The following is a 26,226-nucleotide window of genomic DNA, read 5'->3' on the forward strand; positions in this document are numbered from 1 at the left end:
ATTGTAAAAATCAAATATTTTTTCTTAATACATTTATTTTTCTAATTAATGAACATAGTCACAAAGAATGTATCATACAAAACTTTATCCTTATCCATAATATATAACCATTATTAATTGTTAATCACAACCATTGTCAATCAATTAAATAAACATGAGAAGTTCTACTAACAATTTTTCTCTTGATTTGTTTTTTTACAGAATGAGGTTCAAGACTTAATCAGGTGGTGCGGACGCGTACCAGAACCGTGGAGCGAACGAACCGATCGTACCAGACGAAGCCTAAAAAGTCCATCGCGCTCCAAATCTCGTTCGAGGAAAACTTCGCCTTCATTTATGTGACAATGATGTGTGGAGCGAATGATGCTGCCCATGCGGGTGTACTGACTGTCTCTTAAACTCCGATAGCACTTGTTCTTTTACATTTCATGACTGGAAAATAAGTACTGTGATGTGTCATAACTTTCTGACACGAAAGCAAACGAAACTAGTTGTCCTCGGTCATGCTAATAGAAAACTTATGTACGAGTATTGTAGCATCAGTAAAGTTATCATCTCAACGCAATTTCTTCAGCTTTTTACCTGTTGCAAGGAATTTTGTAGATAGTATTTTCTCAATTCAAAACAAAATCGTCATTGAAAACTGTAACGATCAAAAGTAACTATTGTAATATAATTGTTTTAGTATTTCAATGCTGTTATTAATAATTCATTGCAGTAAGGAGAACTCCGTAAAAGATCAGATTATTTTTATATTTAAGTTAACGTAACAGTATCGTATTTTATCGCTTTTGTTGAACATTGATCCTAACATGCCTTTTTATTAGAATGGAATGTCTATCACTATCCTTCTTGTCTGATCTTTAATCCATTTAGTCATCTCTGGATGCTCAAATGAATAAATAGTGTTGGAAGTACGCGTATTCCTTTCTATCTCATGTTAAATTTGAATGAATTTTTTATTTTTACTATCTTAAGTTAAATCTGCTCAAAAAACAAAAGCAATCGTTTGTTTTTCAAGCATTTACTAAATAAGTTATAGTCAATTTTTGAATATAATAAGAAAAATCCAAATGCATATCCATGTCTTTGTTTCAAGAATCAAATGGAAAATGACGATCATACGATGCAAAAAAATTGTTTCTACGTTAGCATATTTGTTTATCCAAAATTAAAATCTTTGTTGTCTTGCTATACTTATTCGAAGCCTAGAGTAGAATTATTGTATTTTATTTCCTAGGTTTAAAGTGGATAATTAATGATAAAACATTAATGATTTCTTTAGAGTTTGTTTTAGATAAAATTTCCAATGTTTTCTTGAATTATTTTATTACAGTATAAGCAGAGCAGCATGTTGGGAAAATTGGTTTTGTTTTAAGTGTTTAAAAAATAAAATTCGATTTTGAAAACTGTCATGGTTTGTGTTTTATTGAGTAAAATAATTACATGATATCTTATTAAGAAAAACAATCGAGACGGTTTCCTCTTTGAAAACAGTTTTGTCTCTCAACAACTAAGAATCAGACATGATAAACAGTTAGCTTCCTTTTCAATCTATTTGAATCTAATAAAACTTTCTTTAATGCAAACATTCAATGAAAACGATGTTCATCTCAGACAAGTCGTCGGAAATTTTCTAACCTCATAAAAGGTTTTTGTTTCTCTTGCTTATTTGTCAAATATGGTTGCTAGCCTGAACAAATAAAGGGTGGATCTCTAATTTTACAACTTCCTTCCTAAAAATGGGATTTAAAACTAAACGTGTCAAAAATATCTAAGAAAAAATGATCCTCCAGAATGCGCGCTTTCTTCAAAGGGTGAAATAATCAATGCGAAAAAATGTATCGCAATGAACTTTAAGCAAAGTTTCTGAACATCAAATCGAAGCAGTCTCTAGCCCAGGCTCTTTGATTCAAGTGAGGAAGCAAAGAGTGCCGCCTATCGTCGTCAGTTGTTCCGAATTTGGGGGTTTAGGCAGGAGATCTTGAACTCCATTAGGGGAATGAAGATCTCCTTCCAAATAGCAAAGAAAAGAGGCTGTCGCGTTTTTCCGGATCGTGAACATCTTCTCAAACATCTTGAAGAGAAGAAGCACATTTTTTTCATTTATGACGACAAAACTGAACGTTTGTTCTAAGTCGTCTTGTAAGGTCTCTCTAGTAAGTATAAGTCTCCTGAAGAGATCAAAAATGGAATAAATGATTCACTTGAATTATCCCCAGTCCCAAGTCATTCTTATGAAAAAGAGAACCCAATCTATCATTCTTCTGGTAAAGAGGACGAGCTGTTTAATTTTCTTACAGCTAAAAACATGCATATAGCAGTTGTTTCTGAAACGTATATGAAACCTGGATCAACAAAAAAAAATAAGATCCTAACTTTTTTGTTTATCGTAATGATCGACTTAATGGGGCATGTGGGGGAGTTGCAATTATCTTTCATAGGCGTATAAAACATCAACTGTTTTAGTCATTTGTTTTTGAAACTTTGGGTGTTTCTGTTGAAACACATCTTAGTAAATATACTTTCATAGCTGTCTATTAGACTGGCCCAGCTCAGTATGGGAGAACAATAAAGTTGTGTAATTCCACGGGGCACCCCCCAGGATTATTCTTTAGAGTTAAAGGAAGACTTCCTGAAAATTTCAGCTCATTTGGTCGTTCCAACAGCTGGCGTAATTGAATTGAAGTTAATATGGGATTTTCAGCTCAAACACATGGGAAACAGCACATCATCTCATGTTTGGGTCAGCAAAATAGTCGATCGCATTCAATTGAACCCAGAATGTCAAAAACACTACTTGATACCATAGCGAACATGTTGTAGAAGGTTATATGATGATTAAAATAGAGAAAGATGGTGTTTTAACTATCTCAAAATTTGCAATATTGCTTAGTATTTCTTCAACATAGCTGGGTGGTAGCCACTAAGCGCATCACAGCCACCTAAGACGCTGGGCGAGATGCGATATCAGGTATCAGAAGGCGTGCTCCAAAGTTCCCCGCCAGTTGGGAGATTTGTGCCATCGCCATATTTGAGCCTATTTCATCATCTACCCGATGGGAGAGGAAAGGGAAGGGAAAGATGGGAGGAAATAGGAGTGGGATCCCTTGAAGAGGGAAGATCGCATGAGCGAAATGAGAGCATTAGCTCCATACCACAATGGGTTCGAACAGCGCCCTAAAAAGGGGACCTCCAAAACGCATGAGCGTAAAGAGAGCCTATAGCTCATTACCACAACGGGTTAGGAATAACAGAATGTCCTGAAGATTGAGGCTTCGGAATTCAGTTTCACTTAATAAGTGTTTACCAAATAATTGGAATCGTATTTGCGCACAGATTTGTTAAATACTTCGCCACCCTAGGAGATGGCTCAGTAATGTACAATTTTGTTTGACGACTCGACTCCAAACTATTCCAATGTTCCTTGTGCTGAGTTGCCGCCCAAGAATTTATCTGAAGCTTCACCCAGCACTTCGAAATTGGAATAGCTGCCTCAGGGCCAATGAAGTCATGCGATGGTCCATCGCGAGCTAGCTCATCAGCCAATTCATTTCCAGCGATGGAAGAATGGCCAGGTACCCATACAAGGTTTACAGAGTTGACTGAATTCATTTCCTCAATTTGAGTTCGACATGCGATAACAAGCTTCGACCTTGAATTGGCCAAAGCAAGAGCTTTTATAGCAGCCTGACTATCTGAACAGATGTATATGACTTTACCCATTACGCGCTGTTGAAGTGCTGATTGCACTCCACACATGAGAGCAAATATTTCCGCCTAAAAACGGTGCAGTTTCTACCAAGTCAGTAACACTGATCCAGCCTTAGCTCACGAGAATATACTCCTGCACCAGCTCTACCTTCAAGAAGGGAGCCATCAGTGTAACATACTTTATTGTTTGAAATACTTCTTTTCAAATAACCAGACGTCCACCCCTCCCGTAAAGAGAATTGTGTGGTAAATGTCCTGTAAAGAAAGTTACAAGCAATTGTGAGATCACTTGGAGCAAGGACAATTTTATCCCAATTCACAAAAAAGGAAACAACGAAGTGTGTGTAGATCTACGATTCACTGGATTTTTCTCCAGTAGATCCAGTACCCATAAATGGTAAGAGCAAGAAAGTGCTTCTTGTTTAAGGTGTATGTGTAGAGGCGCAATGTCGAAAAGGGCCTCGAGCGCTGCCGTGGGAGTCGTAGAGAACGCACCAGACATAGCCATCAAACATATCCTTTGGAGATGGCCCAATTTTGATTGGATTGTTCTCACTTCGCCCTTTTGCCACCACACGAGACATCCATATGCCAATATTGGTCGAACAACTGTTGTGTAAATACATTTGATATACTTGGGTTTGAGGCCCCAAGTTCTACCAAAAGATCGCCGGCATTGACCGAAGTCCATGCAAGCTTTTTTGACTCTGAAATCAATGTGAGGTGTCCATGAAAGTTTGGAATCAAGAATGACTCCGACATACTTTTCTACTACATACTCTGTAACCGGTTCTTCCGGGCATTAAGTACGAGTGGCCACATCCGGAATATTTTGAACTGTGCAAAACTCTTCATTTAGAATGTTGAATATCAGATCTTAATGATTTATGCAAATTAAAATGATTGTCATTGCAAATAAATAAAGATAACTTGGCATGTCCCAAAAAATAGCCCTTTTTTACCCGACTTGCCCCATGACCCACCGGAATAACTCCGGCCATAGGAATATTTCCGCGTTCCTCTGGCCACTTCTCGAAACTAGATATGTGTACTAGTATACTGACAAAAAATCATTTGAATCCATTAAGAATTCGCTGAGTGGTGAGGGTTTTAGTATTTTTGATTTCACTCAGGCCTATAAGGGTTAATCTCAGTGCCAAAAAGACGTAAAGGTCGAATTCCATCGCGGTTTCGTTTTTCCGTAAAAAGAACAATAGATGTTTTATTCGGATTAACCGAAAGGCCATATTGGCGACACCAACTCTCGAATACCTGAAGAGCACTTTGCGTCAGGTCGAATAGGGTACTTATGCACATACCAACTTTCAGAGCTAGATATTCGTCGGCATATACATAAGTTGGAAAACCGCAATTATTGAGTTGCCTCAATAGCGTATCTGCTACGAGATTCCACAAAAGTGGTGATAAGACTCCCCCTTGGGGGCATCCGAAAACACTCAATTTTCGAATCGCTGCTCGACGCAATGTCGAGAAGAGATGCCGGTTTTTTGAGCATTTGATGAATCCAATTGATAATCATTGTAGGTAGCCCATGGTTTCGTGCGGCTTCCAATATGGCATTGAAAGACACGTTATCAACGGCACCCTCAATATCCAAGAAAACACCCAAGCAGGATTACTTCTGACCGAATGCTTTCTCGATATCGTATACAACTTTGTGTAAAAGAGTCACAGTGGACTTTCCAGATTGATTCACATGAAGAGGCATGTTTGCCGAATAAACATCACGGATGTGCTGATCGATAATGCGTTCCAGACATTTCAGAACAAAAGAAGTCAGACTGATGAATCTAAAACTCTTCGCTTCTTCATACGACGCACGTCCTCAATTCGGGATAAACTTTACAGTAATATCACGCCAGAATCTCGGAATATACCCGCTTGCAAAATGAATCGATTCAGTAGTTACGATACTGCGAGCCGAAGCCAGAAACTCGTAACTACTTCAAAAGACATTTGGTTCATCCGCAGATGCTATGTCCACACATCCGGGGAAATGTGTATTGAATAGACATTCTAAAACTTCTTCATCAGAAGAAGTAAAAGCACCATTAGGTAAGCGGATATCGTTTACTTGGAAATCCTTAGATTTTGCAAGGATTTTGTTTAGCCGACTGACTTCACTCAAACTGGAAACATTTGTACAACGGTTTTTCCAGCCGGATCGTTCAGCAGAACGAAGAGCTTTCTTGTAAGCCTTGCGAGCCGACTTGAACGACTCTGATCTAGCTGAACTGTTTCTGTTCCAACTCCTTCTATAGGTCCCTCTTATAGTCTTTACAGACCGCAGAGAACATGCTTCTTCAAGAGCTTCCATAATGAAGGATGTTGTAGTATCAACGGCATCATCCAAATCACTTGGACTTTCAATGGACGGAGAATATCCATAAAATTTGGTCGCAACCAATTCAGTGCAGAGTTCCCAGTTTGTTGACCGGGGATTCCGTAAACGCAAAGTCTGCGCAGTTACATTTGAATGTTCAAAGAAGATGTAGCAATGATCAGATAATGATTCCTCATCTGATACATGCCAATTCGTCAACTCGTGACTGATTCTATTCGAGCAGAGCGTTATGTCTAACACTTCTTCTCTATTAGATACCATGAAGGTTGGGCGATTTCCTATGTTAAGTAATCCAAGATCTGTACTACTTAAGTATTCCATCAGACAGGAGCCTCTCAAATTGATATCTGAGCTGCCCCAGATGATGTGATGAGCATTGGCATCATTGCCCACAATCAGCGGAAGGCCTTTTGTTACGCAGTGTACGACAACTCGTTTGAAGTCATCCGTTGGGGATGGTTCATCATGTGGTAAATATACCGAACAATAGACGTATTTCCTGTTGAGGTCACCAACAGAAACATCGATTGTGACAGCACATACATCTCTGGTAGTTAACTTACAAGTGAGTGTAGCAACAATTGCTTCATTAACAACACCCATGCGCGGGGCATAGAGCGCGAGTTAGCCATTTTAAGTTTGCTGAAAGTAGCAAAAACTGGGTCCACAAGGTTAGATAGAAGTTCCCTCTACGAAAGTAGGGTTCTTGAACTAGAAGATTGATCGTTGCTGTTATTTTATGCTGAAGATTGATCTGAAATACCCTAACTGTAGTCACTACCCAAACTAGGCAGGATTAAGCAGAAAAAACCAGATCGGTATCTATTGAAGGTCGCCAAAGGCGAAAAATCACAGAATACACTGTGTAAAACGCATAATGCGAATCCATATAGGGTAGGTGTACCAGTTATGGACATAGTGGTTCCCTATTTTGCCATACGTGATTACTTGAGTGTCTTCACATTTTGAAAGGATTTGTATGTTGTATTTGTGAGGTATGAGATATATCTTGATGTCAACACAATCAAAGAGATTAAAAATGTGAACGTTATCAAAATTTCCCATATGTCCAAATAGGGAACTACTATGGCCATAACTGGTACACTTTCCCTAGGTGATAATTTAAATTAAATAGAAACATATTCATAATCCCACCCTTACTCAGCCTCAGGCTAAAGACTGAAGAAGGGCAGCAGATTGTCTCGGAGAAACACAAGGTCACCTGCGCAATTGCTCCTGGTAGCACAGGAAGGGCACAATACTGCAGAGGGCGCCCTGGTACTCCACAGGCTCCGTTAGCGGTTAGGATTTATTTAGACCCCCCTAACCATTCATTCCTAGGCACGGTACGCACCACACCATAAATTAGGGGTCACCTGTGAGGTGGAGTTTTACCACCGGAACAGGCAGCCCGTAGTGTTAATTCTTAGACAGTTGAAACAACTGCTACCGACACTACGCGACTATCTAAGCTGCTCAGAAAAAGGAGGTTAATATTGATGATTAAATCCTGACATGCCCAAGCAGCCGGTTAAACTCTTCCTCTTCAAATTTTCTTTCTTCGGTTATTCGTTATAATTATTCCAATTCAAATAGGAATACTCATGCGTACGTCGCTGCAGGTATTTTATATTCTGTATTTCATCGAAGAAAAATTCCAACAGAAAATGTTCCTTGTTCAAGTAACATGTCTTTTACCGATTTTTGATGTTTTCACTGAACAATTGAATCAAATGATCGATGGAATGTGCAAAACCACCACTATGGCTGGAGCAGTCCAAGTTAGTGTGAAATGTACGAATAAAATTGTTATCTACTTACGTTTCTCTAATGAAACAAAATACTTTTTTGATTTTTTTGAATAGGATTGCAGAATGGCAATGGCAGAATTTTATTTGATGGGTGCTCCTCATCGAGATACTTCCAAAGAGTAGCTTATCATTCTTGGTTGACATATTCAACAAATGTTTTCAGTTGGCATATTTTCTTGACAAATATAAAAATTCCAAGGTTGTACGAATTTTAAAACTGGACAAAAATCCCGCACGATTTTCTAGCTATTGTCTACTCAGCTTGCTTTCCTCCATCAGTAAACTTTTTGTAAAGATCATTTTGAACAGAATGATGGTCCTCTTCAGCGAAAATTAAATTTTTGCCATTGAACAGTTTGAATTCCGACATGGACATTCGATCACTCTTCAATTTTTACGTGAAACAAATTTGATTCGTTCCAACAACAAAACTAAGAACTACTCTACTGGTCTTACTCTTCTTAACATAGAAAAAGCATTCGAAGCGCCGAAATAATCTTAATTGGCTGCGACGTGAGGGCATTTTCGTACCAGCGGCGGCGACGTCATCAGCCTTTATCAAGTTTTGACGGCGGCGATGGCGGTGTACATCGGCGTGGAGCAAATTGGACGTCAATAAGTTAGAAAATTGTCTTCTTTTTCCCGGCGTTATATTCCTTTTGAGACAAAGCCTGCTTCTTAGCCTAGTTTTCTACAAGCACTTTCAAAGTTGTTAACTAACTTTCTGTGCTGATACGATTATGCTTTATGCCCAAGGCAATTTCCTATTATACGAAAAATATTGAATTGGTCAGGAATCGAACCCAGACATCGTTTGCGTGGCTTTTTTTGTAGCCACGGACATAACCATACTCTATACCCTGAAATGTCGAGAAAATTACGATAAAAACAACCTCGAGCGGTGGGATGCGCACTCATAACCAAACACCCAAGATCATGCTGAATATTTTCGAGTTTAGAGCTTGGGATATTTAGGCGCATAAATATTAACCACAATAAAAACGATGAATGAGTTAATGCACAATCACCACAATAACTCAAATAATACAGCAGTTTAAATTGTTGTCCCGCATTCGCTTATCTGGAATAATCATTGAAGAATCTTGAAAAACTTGAAAAATTTCTAAGGAAATATTTACAACAAGCCCTGATATTTATCATCTTCAATCTATGGACCATATGGATGTAACCATTTACACAATTAGTTTATCAATTCAGTAAAAATACTTTTGAAAATACAGGTCCACTCAATATAAATTTCCATGGCCACCATACAAGAATTAAAAGTTTTTTTAGGAATTTCAATGAATTCCTGTTACATTTCAAATATCTCACGAAGCGATTCTCAATTCTATAAGCTCCACTTTCAATTATTTTCGAGCCGACTGGAATATATATGAAACATATATTGACTCAAATCTTGATGTTAACATTTCTTTACAAACAAAACTTGATATTTACAATGCTCTTGAAACTTTAACAAATTCCATTGTTGAAGCCAGGAGCATTGCAATTCCAAAATGTGAAGTAAAATTTGAATCCTTCATTATAGACGATGATCTTTAACTCTTGATCCGTCTAAAAAACGTGAGGAGAAGGCAATTTCAACGCACTCGTGAACCTGCTATGAAAATTATATGGCAGGATTTCCAGAAAGAAATTAAAAAACGATTTTGACAATTAAGAATCAAAAATTTTGAAAATCAAGTTTCTCAATTGGACCCTGGCTCTAAGCCCTTTTGGAAATTATCCAAAATTTTGAAAAAACCTCAGAAGCCAATTCCGGCATTGAAAAAGGAAAACAAATTATTACTAACTAATTCCGAAGAAGTTCAAAAACTTGCTATGCAGTTTGAAAGCGTGCACAACTTTAACTTAGGACTTACTAGTCCAATTGAAAATTAAGTTACTCAGAACTTCGAAAATATTCTCAATCAAGAGAACGTTTTCAAAAATTCCTGGACTGATTTGGAAGAAGTGAGAACTATTATTAAAAAAATCAAAAATATGAAAGCTCCTGGCGATAGCTCCTGTAGAAAACTCCATACATCCTCATCAAGAAACTTTCAGAATGTAGCTTATCATTCTTAGTTGATATACTTAACAAATAGTTTCAGTTGGCATATTTTCCTGACAAATGGAAACATGCTAAGGTTGTACCATTTTCAGAATCAGACAAAATCCTGCAGAAGCTTCTAGCTATCGTCCAATCAGTTTGCTTTCTTCTATCAGTAACTTTTTTAAAAGATTATTTTGAACAGAATGATGGTCCACATCAACGAAAATTCAATTTTTGCCAATGAACAGTTCGGATTCCGCCATGGATATTCAACCACTCATCAACTTTTACGTGTAACAAATTTGATTCGTTCCAACAAATGTGAAGGCTATTCTACTGGTCTTGCTCTTCTAGACATAGAATTCGACATGTTTGGCAAGCAGGTTTGATCGTAAAATTAAAAAAAAACTTTAATTTTCTGACATACATTGTTAGAATAGTTCAAAGTTATCTGTCAAATCGTACACTTCAGGTTTATTATCAGAACTTAAGATCTGAAAGACTTCCTGTAAGAGCTGGTGTTTCTCAATGCAGCATTTTGGGACCAATATTATACAATATTTTCACATCTGACTTACCTGAGTTACCTCAGGGATGTCAAAAATCTTTGTTTGCGGATGACACAGGCATCTCCGCCAAAGGACGAAGCCTGCGTGTCATCCGTAGTAGATTGCAAAAAGTTTGGATATTTTGTCTTCATACTTGCAAAAATGGAAGATTTCTCTTAATGCTTCCAAAACTCATAACTTCACAAAATCAAAACTTTGTCTTAAGAACAAGCTTTTGATCTTCAACGAAATTTTCAGGCCAGCCATATATTATGCTGTACCAATATGGACTAGCTGTTGTAATACCAGGAAGAAAGCTCTGCAGAGAATTCAAAATAAAATTTTGAAAATGATTCTGTAGGGTCCTCCCTGATATAGTACCAATCAATTACATACAACATCCAATGTTTAAACATTGGAACAAACGTCAAATATACACTACCCGCCATAAGTATGGAATCGCATCATCTAGTATTGCAACACTTCAATTGAATATTGCAGCACCCCCCAAAAAGTTTAGCATCACCCGTAAGCTATTACACTAATGACGCAATATCTTGGAAACCTTACTTTCTAGAAAGCTGCGGTCTTCAGCAAAGTTGTTCAGAAGCTTAAAAGCAATGTGAGGCAGCACTGATTGGTTAGCAATTTTGCCGCTACGTGGCGCTAGTGTGCATGTAAATTGGTCATATTTTAGACGGCTCTAGCTCATGAACCTGACAACTTAGCATGTTCGTGTTTTCAGCAAAGTTGTTCAGAAGCTTAAAAGCAATGTGAGACAGCACTGATTGGTTAGCAATTTTGACGAGGGTGGCTCTGCTTTTAGCGAAATGACGGATCCGAAATTTGAACTGAATGTTGGAAATAACTTTTAATTAAAACTGTGTACGATTCCTGAAGGCATTAAATATAGCCTATTTTAACAAAAATTGTCAAATTTTGATTTTTTTTAACACATAGTAAACAATTTTACAGTACTGACCCGATTTTGTCAGCCCCCGATTTTGTCTACCCCCGATTTTGTCAGCTTTTTGACCCGATTTTGTCAGCCTGTTTTAAATTTATCAAAAAATTGTTTTCGCCATGTTTTACCACATTTTCATTAAAATTGATGATGATGTTTAATGTCATGCACGCATGGGCGTAGCCAGAGGGGGCAATGGGAATGCCTCCTCCCCTTTGGACGATGCTCAAAACAATATTACGGGAATTTATCATGTGTTTGTATTCTTAAAAGATTGTCTGCAGCACTCATATTTATATAATTGTTACATGATGATAGATTGGAAAACTTATGGAGTATTCCAAACAATCAGCTTTTTGAAAAACTTCTTGCCGTAAATTATTCGAAGGGTTTATCAAATCTGTTGGGAAACTCAAAAAGGTTCTACAAAATTTATTGTCAGCAGAATATTATCATTAGAGTAATCGGATAAAGCTCCTCGTATTTCCCACAGGAATTCCACTCGAGATATCATTCATAATCCTCCAGATATTTCTCCAACGTGTTTCTCCAATTATTCCTGAAATTATTCTATAAATCGTTTCTGGCTGTACTTCGAATTTCTCCAGAGATTCCTCAACAAAATTTAAAGGTGTTTTCTAGAGGTGATTCTAAAAATTCTTCCATAAAAACTCAATTTAATATGCCAAATATTAATCGAGTTATGTACAGCGATCTCAAGTATCATAAAACTGTGTTTCGTTACTAAGCAACTTGGCAATTCGCTAGTTAAATCATGCTTAAAATTAAAAAAAACGGGATTCATACAGCCGAGTTTATGACAAAGAAAAACATGTGTGTAGGTTCATTCATGAATTCCTCCGAGAATTTCTCTCAATACTACAGTGAAACCTCCATGAGTCGATATTGAAGGGACCATCGACTCATGGAAATATCGAGTCATGGAACAGCAATCCTTTGAAAAGCTGTTTTAAGGGACCATCATAGTAACCATGAAATTTTGTTTCTAGTATGGTTCCATGAGTCGATATCGAGTCATGGAACATCGACTCATGGAGGTATCACTGTATTTCAAAAATTAATCTATGGATTCCTGTTGAAACTTTTTTTTTCAAAAATTTCCAAACTATAATTTCATAAATTGTTCCAGAAACATACTGGGTTTTGCGTCTAAATTAAAATTTATTTTTGCTTGAACTTGAACTCGACCATAAACTTCACTCAAAATTCTTATAGAATATTTTTATTTTTCAAGTAATTACTTCAATAATTATCTTCTTTTAGTCCTTGTTGAATTCACTCCATTTTTATCTTCAGTATGTCTCGAGATTTAGCAGATTTAGGTTGGAAATTTTCTCGACTCCCCAGGGCATAGAGTATCTTCGTACCTGCCACACGATATACACATGCAAAAATGGTCATAGGCATAGAAAGCTCTCAGTTAATAACTGTGGAAGTGTTCATAAGAACACTAATCTGAGAAGCAGGCTTTGTCCCAGTGGGGACGTAACGCCAGAAAGAAGAAGTAGATGTCTCGAGATTAACTTCAAAACTTGCTCACGAGATTTTCTGGAACTTGACTAGGAATTTCACCAAAATCATTTTGAAGCATTAAATCATCCCTTGGGTATAGGAATAATTTATGAGATTTATTCACAACTTCATGTTATGAAGTATTCATTTCTGCGCTAAAAACCCAGCAAAAAAATCCATGAAAACTAAAGAAAATTTCTTGGTTTTCATACAGTAAGAAATATTTTTACATACATTCCATTTCCAAACATTGAGTTTTAAAACAATGTTTAGGAAAAATTATGTGAAAACTCCGTATGAAACGTTCTTTGAATTATACTAAAATGAGTTCCAAGAACTGCTTATGCTATTTCGAAGGAGTTTCTAAATCAAGAGGCATTTTAATATGAACCTCTTTAGGAATTTCTGTGTTCTGTGAGAAATTTTTAGATAATTCATCGATCGTGTATTACTAGGAACTCAGGTTGATTCCATTTGTCTTACTGGACAAAGCAAAATTGCCGATCAAAAGGACCACAACGAATCGAATCTTTTGAATTTTTTCAATAGGTGAATCTGCACGACTTTAAATAGACCCGTCACTCAACATTGAAATAAGACGCGTTTAGGACTTTGCTTAGCATACTATGAAAAAAATACGGCGGGTATCTTGTATAGTTTTATGTTTCATGCAAAAAGAGTGTAATGCATAATGATCGTTTTGTCGTGAAAATCGTGAATGAAATGTTGAGAATCGATCTTCTCAACCCCCCCTCCCTGATGAAAAAAAACCTGGCTACCCCTTAGGGACCGTTCAAATATTACGAAACGCAACAGGGGGAGGGAGGGGGTCTTACATAGTGTTACGGTTCATACAAAAATTAAAAATTTTCTATACAAAAGTTGTTACGTGGAGGTGAAAGGGGGTCTAAAATTGACAAATTTTGCGTTACGTAATATTTAAATGAACTCTTAAAAGTCCATGCAAGTTCTTGACGCGGTTCACAAGCAATCATTAACACGTCGAAATTTGAAAAACAGGAACATAATAAAATGACCCGATTTTGTCAGGTTCCCCATTCTGTCAGCCTAAAATTCATCGAGGGGCTGACAAAATCGGGTCCTCACTGTATTATATTCCACACTGTAAACAGGTTCGTAGAAAATGCCTTCTTCTAAATATTTGCTGAAGATACGAACATTCTAGGTGGTCAAGATCATGTGCTAGAGCCCGCGAAAATATAACCAAATCTACCTGCACATCTGAGAAAGAGGACACAGATGGCTTAGATTGCGAGCTCCCAAAAGACAAGGGAACCTGTCATAAACTGACACTGGAAAACCACACATTTGAAGAGCAAAGCGTAAAATACCGTCAAAATTTAAGTAAAGGTAATTAAACTTTCTAGGTGTTTTTCGATGACTGCACATTTTAAAAAGTTGAATACCTAAATATAGTCGTGTGTTGGCAAACTGCTATTGATTTTTTTTATTCATACCTTTTTCATAGTGAACAACAAGAAGTGAAAGATTTTGACCAAAATAAGATCATTAGACCGTTGTGCACAACCTAAGAAATAAAGAAAGAAGTCTAAGAAGGCAAGAAAACGTGCCAACTGTCAGTGAGCTGTCTCCTCTCTCAGCTGTACGCTAGCACCACATAGCGGCACAATTGCTAACCAATCAGTGCAGCCTCACATTGCTTTTAAGCTTTTTTTTTTTTTTTTTTTTTTTTTTTTTTTTTTTTTTTTTTTTATTAGTATCATTCCAAACATTACATTCATTTCTTATATCTAGGTGTTCTGTGTTATTTGACAACACTATCATCCTAATTTGGTAAAACAAATTTAAGATTTAATTAACATTTTGTTAACAACATATTACATTTCATTTGCCGTAGCAGTTCCGTTTTTTTTACAGGTGAGTTGATTTCACCTGCTTATTAGAGAAAAAAACGTTTTTTATATACTTAACCTAACTTAACCTAAACATATAACGCATTAATCGTGGCAATAGAAGATTGTAACGATTTTTGCCTGAAATTATTAATGATTGTATTTGACATTTGTTCCAATGTTTCAACATTGGATATTCTATGTAACTCATTGGTACTATACCAGGGAGGAAGCCTCAGAATCATTTTCAAAATTTTATTTTGAATTCTCTGCAGAGCTTTCTTCCTGGTTTTACAACAGCTAGTCCATATTGGTACAGCATACAACATGGCTGGCCTGAAAATTTGTTTGAATATCAACAGCTTGTTCTTAAGACAAAGTTTTGATTTTCTATTAATAAGGGGATAGAGACATTTTACATATTTATTACATTTGGCTTGAATGCCCTCAATGTGATTTTTGAAAGTTAAATTCTTATCTAGCATGAGCCCTAGATACTTTACTTCATCTGACCAATTTATTGGAACCCCTCTCATCGTGACAACATGTCTACTTGAAGGTTTCAAATAAAGAGCTTTTGGTTTATGTGGGAATATTATTAGTTGAGTTTTGGAAGCATTAGGAGAAATCTTCCATTTTTGCAAGTATGAAGAAAAAATATCCAAACTTTTTTGCAATCGACTACAGATGACACGCAGGCTTCGTCCTTTGGCGGAGAGGCCTGTGTCATCCGCAAACAAAGATTTATGACATCCCTGAGGTAGCTCAGGTAAGTCAGATGTGAAAATATTGTATAATATTGGTCCCAAAATGCTGCCTTGAGGAACACCAGCTCTTACAGGAAGTCTTTCAGATCTGGATTTCTGATAATAAACCTGAAGTGTACGATTTGACAGATAACTTTGAATTATTCTAACAATGTATGTTGGAAAATTAAAGTTTTTCAATTTTACAATCAAACCTTCATGCCAAACACTGTCGAATGCTTTTTCTATGTCTAGAAGAGCAAGACCAGTAGAATAGCCTTCAGATTTGTTGGAACGGATCAAATTTGTTACACGTAAAAGTTGATGAGTGGTCGAATGTCCATGGCGGAATCCGAACTGTTCATTGGCAAAAATTGAATTTTCGTTGATGTGGGCCATCATTCTGTTCAAAATAACCTTTTCAAAAAGTTTACTGATGGAGGAAAGCAAACTGATTGGACGATAGCTAGAAGCTTCTGCAGGATTTTTGTCTGGTTTTAAAATTAGAACAACCTTAGCATTTTTCCATTTGTCAGGAAAATATGCTAATTGAAAACATTTGTTAAATATATTAACTAAAAATGATAAGCTACTTTCTGGAAGTTTCTTGATGAGGATGTAGAAAATTCCATCATCGCCAGGAGCTTTCATGTTTTTGATTTTTTTAATAATAGTTCTCACTTCTTCCAAATCAGTCTCCCAGGCATTTTCGAAAACGTTCTCTTGATTGAGAATATTTTCGAACTCCTGAGTAACTTCATTTTCAATTGGACTAGTAAGTCCTAAATTAAAATTGTGCGCACTTTCAAACTGCATAGCAAGTTTTTGAGCTTTTTCGAAATTAGTAAGTAATAATTTGTTTTCCTCTTTCAATGCCGGTATTGGCTTCTGAGGTTTTTTCAAGATTTTCGATAATTTCCAAAAGGGCTTAGAGCCAGGGTCCAATTGAGAAATTTTATTTTCAGAACTTTTGTTTCTTAATTGAGCAAAACGTTTCTTGATTTCTTTCTGCAAATCCTGCCATATAATTTTCATAGCAGGATCGCGAGTGCGTTGAAATTGCCTTCTCCTCACGTTTTTAAGACGGATCAAGAGTTTAAGATCATCGTCTATAATCACGGATTCAAATTTTACTTCACATTTTGGAATTGCAATGCTCCTGGCTTCAACAATGGAATTTGTTAAAGTTTCAAGAGCATTGTCAATATCAAGTTTAGTTTCTAAAGAAATGTTAACATCAAGATTGGAGTCAACATACGTTTTATATATATTCCAGTCGGCTCGTAAATAATTGAAAGTGGAGCTGATAGGATTGAGAATCGCTTCTTGGGATATTTGAAATGTAACAGGGACATGATCAGAATCAAAATCAGCATGAGTAATCAGTTGGCTACAAAGATGACTAGAGTCGGTTAAGACCAAATCAATCGTAGATGGATTTCTAGAAGAGGAAAAACATGTGGGGCTATCAGGGTATTGAATTGAGAAATATCCTGAAGAGCACTCATCAAATAAAATTCTGCCGTTGGAATTACTTTGAGAATTATTCCATGACCGATGTTTGGCATTAAAGTCACCAATGACAAAAAATGTTGACTTATTGCGAGTCAATTTTCGTAAGTTTGGAGCAAATTAACTTGCTGCCCAGAGCATTGAAAAGGCAAATAGGCAGCTATGAAAGTATATTTACCAAGCTGTGTTTCAACAGAAACACCTAAAGTTTCAAAAACTTTAGTTTCAAATGACAAAAATAGTTGTTGTTTTATACGCCTATGAATGATGATTGCAACTCCCCCACATGCCCCATCAAGTCGATCATTACGATAAACAAAAAAGTTAGGATCTCTTTTGAGTTTAGATCCAGGTTTTAAATACGTTTCGGTAATAACTGCTATATGCACGTTATTAACCGTAAGAAAATTAAACAGCTCGTCCTCTTTACCATTCAGAGAACGAGCATTCCAATTTAAAAGATATAAATTATTATTTGGATCCATTAGAAAAACGTAATCCAATAACAATTTGATTTGTAAATTTTACACCTACTTGGACTGCTTCAGTCATAGTGGTGGCTTTGAACATTGCATCAATCATTAGATTCAATTGTTCAGTTAGAAAATTAAAATCAGAGGCAGACATGTCATGTGATTTCCCATTGGAATTTCCGGTAGACGAAGAAGCGGAGTTACCTGTGGCGGTAGGGTTTTTTCCATTTGATTTGAAACAAGTAGAATGGGTACCCATGGATCGAACAGGGGAGGAGTTCGAATTTCCTGCTACGATATCGGCAAAGGATTTACCGTGGGTAGATACATTCGAAATAGAAAGATTCGAACGGCTACCCGACGGATTAAAATTAGTTTGTGAATGAGCATGATTATGATCTTCCTGATGGGTATGATTCATGATCAAGCGATCGTTAACTGAAAAATGAGCATTGTTCGATACTCTACCAGGTAAATTCCGGAAACGACCGTTATCGTAACGGATATTATCTTTCATCTGCCTGGCACGAGCCTCAATGACCTTTTTGCGTGAAGGACAATTCCAAAAATTGGACTTATGGTTAGCCCCACAATTACAACATATGAATTTGGTGGTATCTTCCTTCACTGGACAGACGTCTTTGGCGTGAGAAGAACCTCCGCAAATCATGCATTTAGCATCCATGCGACAATTTTTTGTACCATGACCCCACTTTTGGCACCGACGGCACTGAGTGGGGTTCTGGTAATTTCCTCCAGGTTTCTGGAAATGTTCCCATGTCACACGGACATCAAACAAAAGTTTTGCTTTTTCTAAAGCTTTAATATTATTTAGTTCTTTTTTGTTAAAGTGAACTAAATAAAATTCTTGAGAAAGCCCTTTCCGAACAATGCCAGATTGGGTTCTCTTTTTCATAATGATTACTTGGACTGGGGAAAATCCAAGTAAATCATTTATTCCATTTTTGATCTCTTCAGGTGATTTATAGTCACTTGAGAGACCTTTCAAGACAACTTTGAACAAACGTTCAGTTATGTCGTCATAAGTGAAAAATTTGTGCTTCTTCTCTTCAAGATGTTTGAGAAGAAGCTCACGATCTTTAAGAGTTTCCGGCAAAACGCGACAGTCTCCTTTCTTTGCGATTTGGAAGGAAACCTTGATTCCCCTAATGGAGTTCAAGATCTCCTGCCTAAATCCCCCAAATTCGGAACAACTGACCACGATAGGCGGCACTCTTTGCTTCCTCACTTGAATCAAAGAGCCTGGGCTAGAGGCTGCTTCGATTTGGTGTTCGGAAAATTTGTCTAGAGCATCGAACTGATTGCTCATTTCGATACAATTATTCATTTCACCCTTGGAAGAAAGTTTGCATTCCGGGGAAGCGTCCTTTCTTCCATTCTTGCCACGTGTAGTGACAGTTTTAAAACCCACTTTTTTGGAAGGAAGTAGTGAATTCAGAGATTCACCCTTCCTTTTGTTTGTAGTTGATACCATGTTTAATTAATAAACGAAAGAAGACGTGACCTTCGAAAGGTTTTTTCCCAAGACGGTGTCCAAGAAGGATTACCACCGCTAGCTTTCGCCAACGGGTCCAACGAAAAATCGAAGGCACGGGTCCAAACAAGGATCGTAAAGGGATCAATGGTTGAAAAAATAGTACTGAAAAGTACTGTTTTATTAGCACTGAAAAGTACCGTTTTTAATTTTAGCACTGAAAAGTACTGTTTTGTAGCACTGAAAAGTACTGTTTTATTGCTTTAGGTAGTTTTTAAGAAAACTTCCAAGAGCAGAGAGAATTCGTGTACGCACAGCACGAAGGTACGATGCGTACTGATTGCTTTTAAGCTTCTGAACAACTTTGCTGAAGACACGAACATTCTAAGTGGTCAGGTTCATGAACTAGATCCTGCTAGAACATGATCAAATGACATACACACTAGCGCCACGTAGCAGCAAAATTGCTAACCAATCAGTGCTGCCTCAGATTGCTTTTAAGCTTCTGAACAACTTTGCTGAAGACACGAACATTCTAAGTAATCAGGTTCATGAGCTAGAGCCTGCTAGAATATGATCAAATGACACACACTAGCGCCATGTAGCGGCAAAATTGCTAACCAATCAGTGCTGCCTCAGATTGCTTCTAAGCTTCTGAACAACTTTGCTGAAGACACGAACATTCTAAGTAATCAGGTTCATGAGCTAGAGCCTGCTAGAATATGATCAAATGACATACACACTAGTGCCACGTAGCGGCAAAATTGCTAACCAATCAGGTCAGGTTCATGAGCTAGAGCCGTCTAAAATATGACCAATTTACATGCACACTAGCGCCACGTAGCGGCAAAATGGCGGATTAAAAATTTCAGCTGATGAACGCCGTAAGGCTTCTGAACAACTTTGCTGAAGACTGCAGCTTTCTACAAAGTAAGGTTTCCAAAATATTGCGTTATTAGTGTTATAGTTTAGGGTGATGCTAAACTTTTCGGGGTGCTGCAATATTCAACTGGGGTGTTGCAATACTGAATTATGCGATTCCAAACTTATGGTGGGTAGTGTAATAATTAATAATTTCAGGAAAAAAAAATCGTTATAATCTTTTATCGCCACGATTAATGCGTCATATATTTAGGTTAAGTAAATTGAAAGCGTGTTTTTTTCTCTTATATGCAGATGAAATCCACTCACGTGTAAAAAATCTGGACTGCTACGGAAAATTAAATGTTATATGTTGTTGACAAAATGTTAATAAAATCTTAATTTTTTTTACCAAATTAGGATGATAGTGTTGTCTAATAAAACAGAACACCTAGATATGAGAAATGAATGTAATGTTTGTAATGATACTAATAAAGAAATTACAAAGAAAAGGCGTAAGAAGAATTATTGGACAGCTGTACCATTATATCCAGCGATAAATGACAATGACAGTAACTTTTCAGTGATTTTCGCCCTACAAATGACACATCCGGTATCCTTCAAATCTGTGCTGCTTAGGGCGAGTTGATACTATTCATAGTGTATATATCTAAGAGCGAGCCAAAACAAAACATTCCATCTGTGTGGAAGTCACTACACTTGAGCACTGGAATGGAATTTCGAATGCCTACACGCATACGGTCCAGTAAATATCCCCATCTCATTTTCCCCCCAGATAACGGTCACCCACCGGCTGGCATTGCACTCACAATCACAGCGACAACCCCGAAGACATCGGCGTACCGTTTTCCAGTAACTTCCGGCAACGCGTGCGTAGATGAAACAATAACAAACACCCGAATGGCACTCAGAAAGTTCTCACGCCTGGTTGCTACCAACCAAGAGCCGCAAATCGTCGGGTCGGGTGGATTTCCAGTCCCAGTCAAACCGAGACTTTCATTGCGATGAGTTTACATAATCCGACGGTGTGCGGTTGCGGTTGGTTTGTAATTTTTTCAGCAAAAAATAGAGGTGAAAGGAACAGCAGCATTTTCCGTTTCTGTGGTGCTCCGGAAATGGATGTGCAAGGTTTTCCATGAAAAAGAGAACATTTGGTTGTGCATCCAGCGGTGGAAGTGTCAATCCTGAAATTGGTCCATAGGTGAAGCCTGGAATCGCTGTCAGCTGCTGAAATTTGTGACTCGTTCAGGGTGTGTGCCTCAGAAATTTTCCGTCATCCTACGTCACGCCAAGGAATGGAACACAGTGGTGGAACGTTGATTGGTGGTGGAAACAGATTCATTCCAAGCGAGAAAAGCAGATTCACAAACGCTGTTTAAAATGACACATTTCATTCTCATCGTATATTTTACGAATATTGTTTTCTTGACAATGTATTACAAAAAGATTGTTATCTTGAACTGATTTTTCTCTGTATAACTTTATTTAATAAGGATACACAAAAAAATCAAGGCGAATGTGAGATCTCGAGGATATCAATATTCAATCGTCAGGAACAAGCCAAAATCGTTTAGTAAGAATCAAACTTATATCAATGTTTCATTACTAGAAGTGTCATAAGTTTGCATATAGTTTGCCATTAGATTTTGATCAAAGTTTTAAAACTAATCATATACTCTAAATTTTACAAGTTTGTACGGACATTTTTGTAACAATTCTAATAACTTAAATTTGATTTTGAATGAGCTTTGAAAATATCTTTGCCATTATTTGGTTTTTAATCATTCAATGATTTGCTGAACATGTATTTATTACTGAATATATATTTTTGAACTAATATCGTTGAACATACTTATGCATGTACCAAGAATTTTTGTTTTTGTCAAAATGTACACCCGTGACTCTTAAATTATGTTAATCTGAGAGCATATAATTAGTTCTAAAATCAAAACGTGAGGTTTGCTTAAAAAAACAACAAATTTGCCAATTCCACCTAAAATGTCAGGGAGGGTTTCTATGAATGCCACAAAGAGAAATATTGCTCATGCAAAAGTAGATGTTTTCCACGGCTAAAAAGCTGAATAAAGAAAGAAAAGAAGCGTTCCACCGTATTTATGGGATAGTGAAGTCAAGTTAGTGGTATGTCGGAATGATTGTATAGTAAGCTTATTCATTTCGTCGTCGAGGGAGAAAAATAACGTGTATTGAAGTGATTTTCTATGCCTATTCGTCGGTCATATAATCAGTAGCCGTATGCAAGGGCGAAAAACTGCGATGATGATGGTGTGCCAGCAGGTGGTAAGAAAAGAAGAAAAGCTATCGCTGTTATCCATTGGAGCTGCTGCTGCAAGACTTCCCAGAACAGGGAGGGTGGTATTTTTTTTTCTGAGTTTCAAGATAATCGCGAGTGTCTGCTTCAGGGAAGGCCGTATCCACGGTTGTAGGAGACATTCGGCTTTCTTCGTTCATTCGTCTTGGTGGGATCCCTTTGCTGCTATTAACAATCGTATCGTTTGTCCTTCGGCTTGCGAGGGGTGCGCAGATGAAGAATAGTTTGTGAAAGGGATTTACATTCGCTTATACGAACAACGAAAATTGTACATGAAAAAGGGAATTGATGCCAAATCATTGAATACTTGGAACATTTCCAAAATGTGATTATGGCCCTTTTGTTCGGATTTTCTCTAGCAAAATATCCTAAGGTACTAATAGAAGGTAAATAGGTATTAATAGAAGTTTATAGGTGTTTGTGAATACTGCACCGTGCATGATTTTGAAATTTTAAGTTATTTTCATAGTAATAAACATTCTTTAACGCAAAAAACTTCACAACACACAATTTGACAACAGTTACGACAAGCAACGTTCATTTACAGCAACTTACATTGACATGTGTGCTCCATTACGAGTAAATAAAATCGTATGATACGATGATCAATTTCACCCTACTGATCAATTACACCCGATTTTACGGTACTATGTGATCCATAAAATCTTACTCTACAAGTACTTCCCAGAGCATAGAGTATCTCTTGTCAGACAATAAACAAATACAAACATGATCTATTGGTAAAGCTTAGAAATAAAAACTGTGAAATTGTTTATAGATTACTAAGACTAGAGATGGGTTCTCCAATCAAGTATCAGAAGGCCAGAGGTACGTTATCCACCGATTGGGAGATTTGTTCTGTTGCAATTTTTGAGTCCATTGCATAATTTTACCTTTTATAACTGGAAACCGAAAATGTGGTCCCTTGAAAAGTGAAAATCATAAGCAAAATGATTGCAAATAGCCTCATACAACAAAAATAAATTCAAACTGCACCCCAAAAGTCGAGTCGTGAAGTCCTGAAGATTAAAGTTTCTGAAATCAGCTTCACTTGGGAAATGTTTTATTTGGAATGGCGTTTGCTCAAAACCTGGATAGTTATATGTAAGAAGATATGAAGTTTCTTGGTCGGGATCACAATTTTAACACGCAAATGATTCAGTACGCTGAATGTTTGCCATGTGAAAGTCGAAGCTCTGATAAGAGGACTGCAATACTGCTTTAACATGTTGTTGAATAATATGTTTACCCTGGAGATAGAAATATAATTTAGTTTGACGATATGAATCCAAACTGTTCTAAGCAGTTTTTTAGTTCAGAATCAAGAATGTTCAGAAATGTGTTCACTATATTTCATCCTCCAAAAGAAACAGAGTGAACATTTTTGCATCGAATCAATTAATGTTTTTATCAGGAAAACTGGTTTTGAGGTTATGATGATGACGGTGGTGCATTCTTGAACGTAAAAAAGACACCGACACGCTAATTCTTCCAGTGGGCGGTTATGTTCTTTGAAGTAAACACTGCACCAGACAAATGACTAGCATGACTACCACTGAGCGTTGGCACAATCGGAAGACATATCTGACAAAAAGTTTTCTGGATTGAAGCAGAATCGAGCCTACACTACTTGGATAGATGTGGCTAAACATTTGGTAACACTGATTGCACGGCCATGGTTATGTGGTGCTCTATTGCAAGCTTACTCATTAGCCATCCATTTCTACCGATTCTACCCATACAAAGCTGATTGCATCGCATTTTATCAAATTGAGAAACTTAAATTTTGATAAAATGCTATATCAAACCTGTCTGTTACTTTTCCCATTACTAGTTGTTGAAGTGCTGGTTGCAATCCTTACAAGAGATCAATCATTTCCGGTATATTTTAAACACCAATTTAATAAAACTGATGCAGCTTTAGCTCACGAGAATATACAGCTGCAACTCCCGATTGCGCCCGATGGTCTCCTCTCTTCACCAGACAGACTTAACGAGTACCGAGATCAGTCCGACGATTCCGTTGAGAGGTTGGCTTTCGATTCATCGGCGCCTCGACGACCTGACGTCAAGCGCTGCTCTCTGCATCTCGTTTCGCTACTCTGCTCCAAGGTGCGCTGTAAGCCAGATACTATAAGCACCACCATGCTGGTTATCATATTCCAAAGATCGGAATCGCCTATCATTCCATGTACCACTCCTTCTACGTTGAAGTACTCACCAAAAGCAGCCACCGTGTTTCGTACTTTGTAAAACCCCAGGCAGTCGTAGACAACATGTTCTGGCGTTTATTCAATCTCCATATACTCAGGACAAAATGATGGAAACGCATGGCTGAATCAGTACAGATACTGTTCGAAGCAGTCGTGACCTGACAGGAACTGTGTCAGGTGGAAGTTCGCTTCTCCGTGCTCCCTGTTCACGCACGCCAATAGATTCGGGATGGACCTGTGGGTCCACCTTCCTTTCTCGAAGGCATTCCACTCTTGCTGCCACTTAGCCAGTGAACGAATTCTTCTCAACTTCCTCGACTGCCTGGTTTCTCTTCGCTGACAGCGGTCGATGTCTTCAAACATGATGATGCAGATCGGGATCATCCCAGCGATTACGCATGCCGCTTCCGACGATCAAGTCCTGTATGTATTCACCACTCGCATAGTGATGAGTTGGAACACGCTGTTTAACTTCTCCCGATTCCGCTAGGTCCGTAGCGCCGTGCCACAGGATGTTGCACCGTATCTTCTTCTTATTGACATTACGTCCTCACTGGGACATTGCCTGCTTCTCAGCTTAGTGTTCTTATAAGCACTTCCACAGTTATTAACTGAGAGCTTACTTCGCCTAAGCTGCTATTTTTCGCATTCGTATATCGTGTGGCAGGTAAGTCATGGAAATTTACATTACGAAAAGATGTTGAACCGACCGGGAATCGAACCCAGACACTTTCAGCATGGCTTTTGTTTGTACCGAGAGTATCCAGTAAACATATAGGCTTATATAATCCTGGATACCCGGCTGGTTTTCCTGGCTTCGGCAACACTAGCAGCTTCTGAATTTTCCATATTTCTGGAAATTGACCTACGTCCAGCCATTTCTGCATAACCTTCCTAACCATATCAGGAGACGCAAAGACCCCTGCTTCAAGTGCCACGTTGGGAATTCCGTCCGGACCCGGGGCCTTGTTCAGCTCCAGCGCATTCACAGCTGCTATAAGCTCCTCGTTGGAAATCTGCCAAGCTTCAGCATTTCCTACCTCTTCATTGTCATATGGGTGGCCGGCCACATTGTAGGGTCAAGTTTTGGAAATAGACCCTCGACGATGACTCTCAGTTTGTCCGCACACGCTTCGACCGGCGTCGACGGGCCCTTGATTTTCGCTATTATCACTGGGTAGGTATCCCCCAAGGGTTAGCATCAGCTGTTTGGCACAGCTTTTTGGAGCAGTTAGACTTACTCAGCTTAATTTCACGTTTGACAGCCACTCTGGCTTGCTGGAATACATTTCTCCGTTCTTCTCAGACTTCCTCGTGTCTCGCTCTCTGATATCGTCTCCTGACTTTAATACAAGCAGTGTGAAGAGTGCAGAGTGCTTTGTTCCACCAGTATACGGGAGACCGGTTGTTTGGTGGCTTCCGTTTTCTCGGCATTGTTATGTCACACGCTCTGACCGACATCCTTTCCAGCTCCACCGCATCAAGATCCGGGATATCGCTGTCTATACGAAGTGCTTCGACGAAAAGGCCCTTGTCGAAGGCCTTCGTCTTCCACCTGCAAGATAGGCGTGTTTCCCGGCGTTGCCGCGCAGTCCCTTCGGCCAAGGTTATAGCGGATTGCCTGGTGATCGCTATGGGTATACTCCTTACTTACCCTCCAGTTTATCTTGCCCGTTAGCGATGGGCTACACCATGTAAGATCGATGAT

The 26,226-nt window shown here is 38.0% G+C and overlaps 2 protein-coding genes across 9 annotated transcripts in view; both read left to right on the plus strand.

Moving 5' to 3' along the window:
• LOC5576891 overlaps window positions 1–1,415 on the plus strand; it is a 68,944-nt gene extending 67,529 nt beyond the window's left edge. Inside the window, exon 11 of one of the 2 annotated variants that reach the window (XM_021847670.1) lies at window positions 202–1,249. In XM_021847670.1, coding sequence (XP_021703362.1) covers window positions 202–342 — 141 coding nt within the window. In that variant the 3' untranslated portion in view covers window positions 343–1,249. Of the gene's footprint in view, window positions 1–201 lie in introns of both variants that reach the window. The other variant, XM_021847665.1, reaches the window with a different exon arrangement.
• A 19,526-nt stretch (window positions 1,416–20,941) lies between these two features.
• Window positions 20,942–26,226, plus strand: part of LOC5576890 — a 167,090-nt gene continuing 161,805 nt past the window's right edge. For 2 of the 7 annotated variants that reach the window (XM_021847678.1, XM_021847718.1), the window contains exon 1: window positions 20,942–21,018. The gene's annotated coding sequence lies outside the window, so the exon portion shown is untranslated. Of the gene's footprint in view, window positions 21,048–26,226 lie in introns of all 7 variants that reach the window. The other 5 variants (XM_001662940.2, XM_021847709.1, XM_021847693.1 and 2 more) reach the window with 4 other exon arrangements.

The sequence above is a fragment of the Aedes aegypti genome, chromosome 1 (assembly GCF_002204515.2).
Source record: "Aedes aegypti strain LVP_AGWG chromosome 1, AaegL5.0 Primary Assembly, whole genome shotgun sequence".
NCBI classification, from domain to species: domain Eukaryota; kingdom Metazoa; phylum Arthropoda; class Insecta; order Diptera; family Culicidae; genus Aedes; species Aedes aegypti.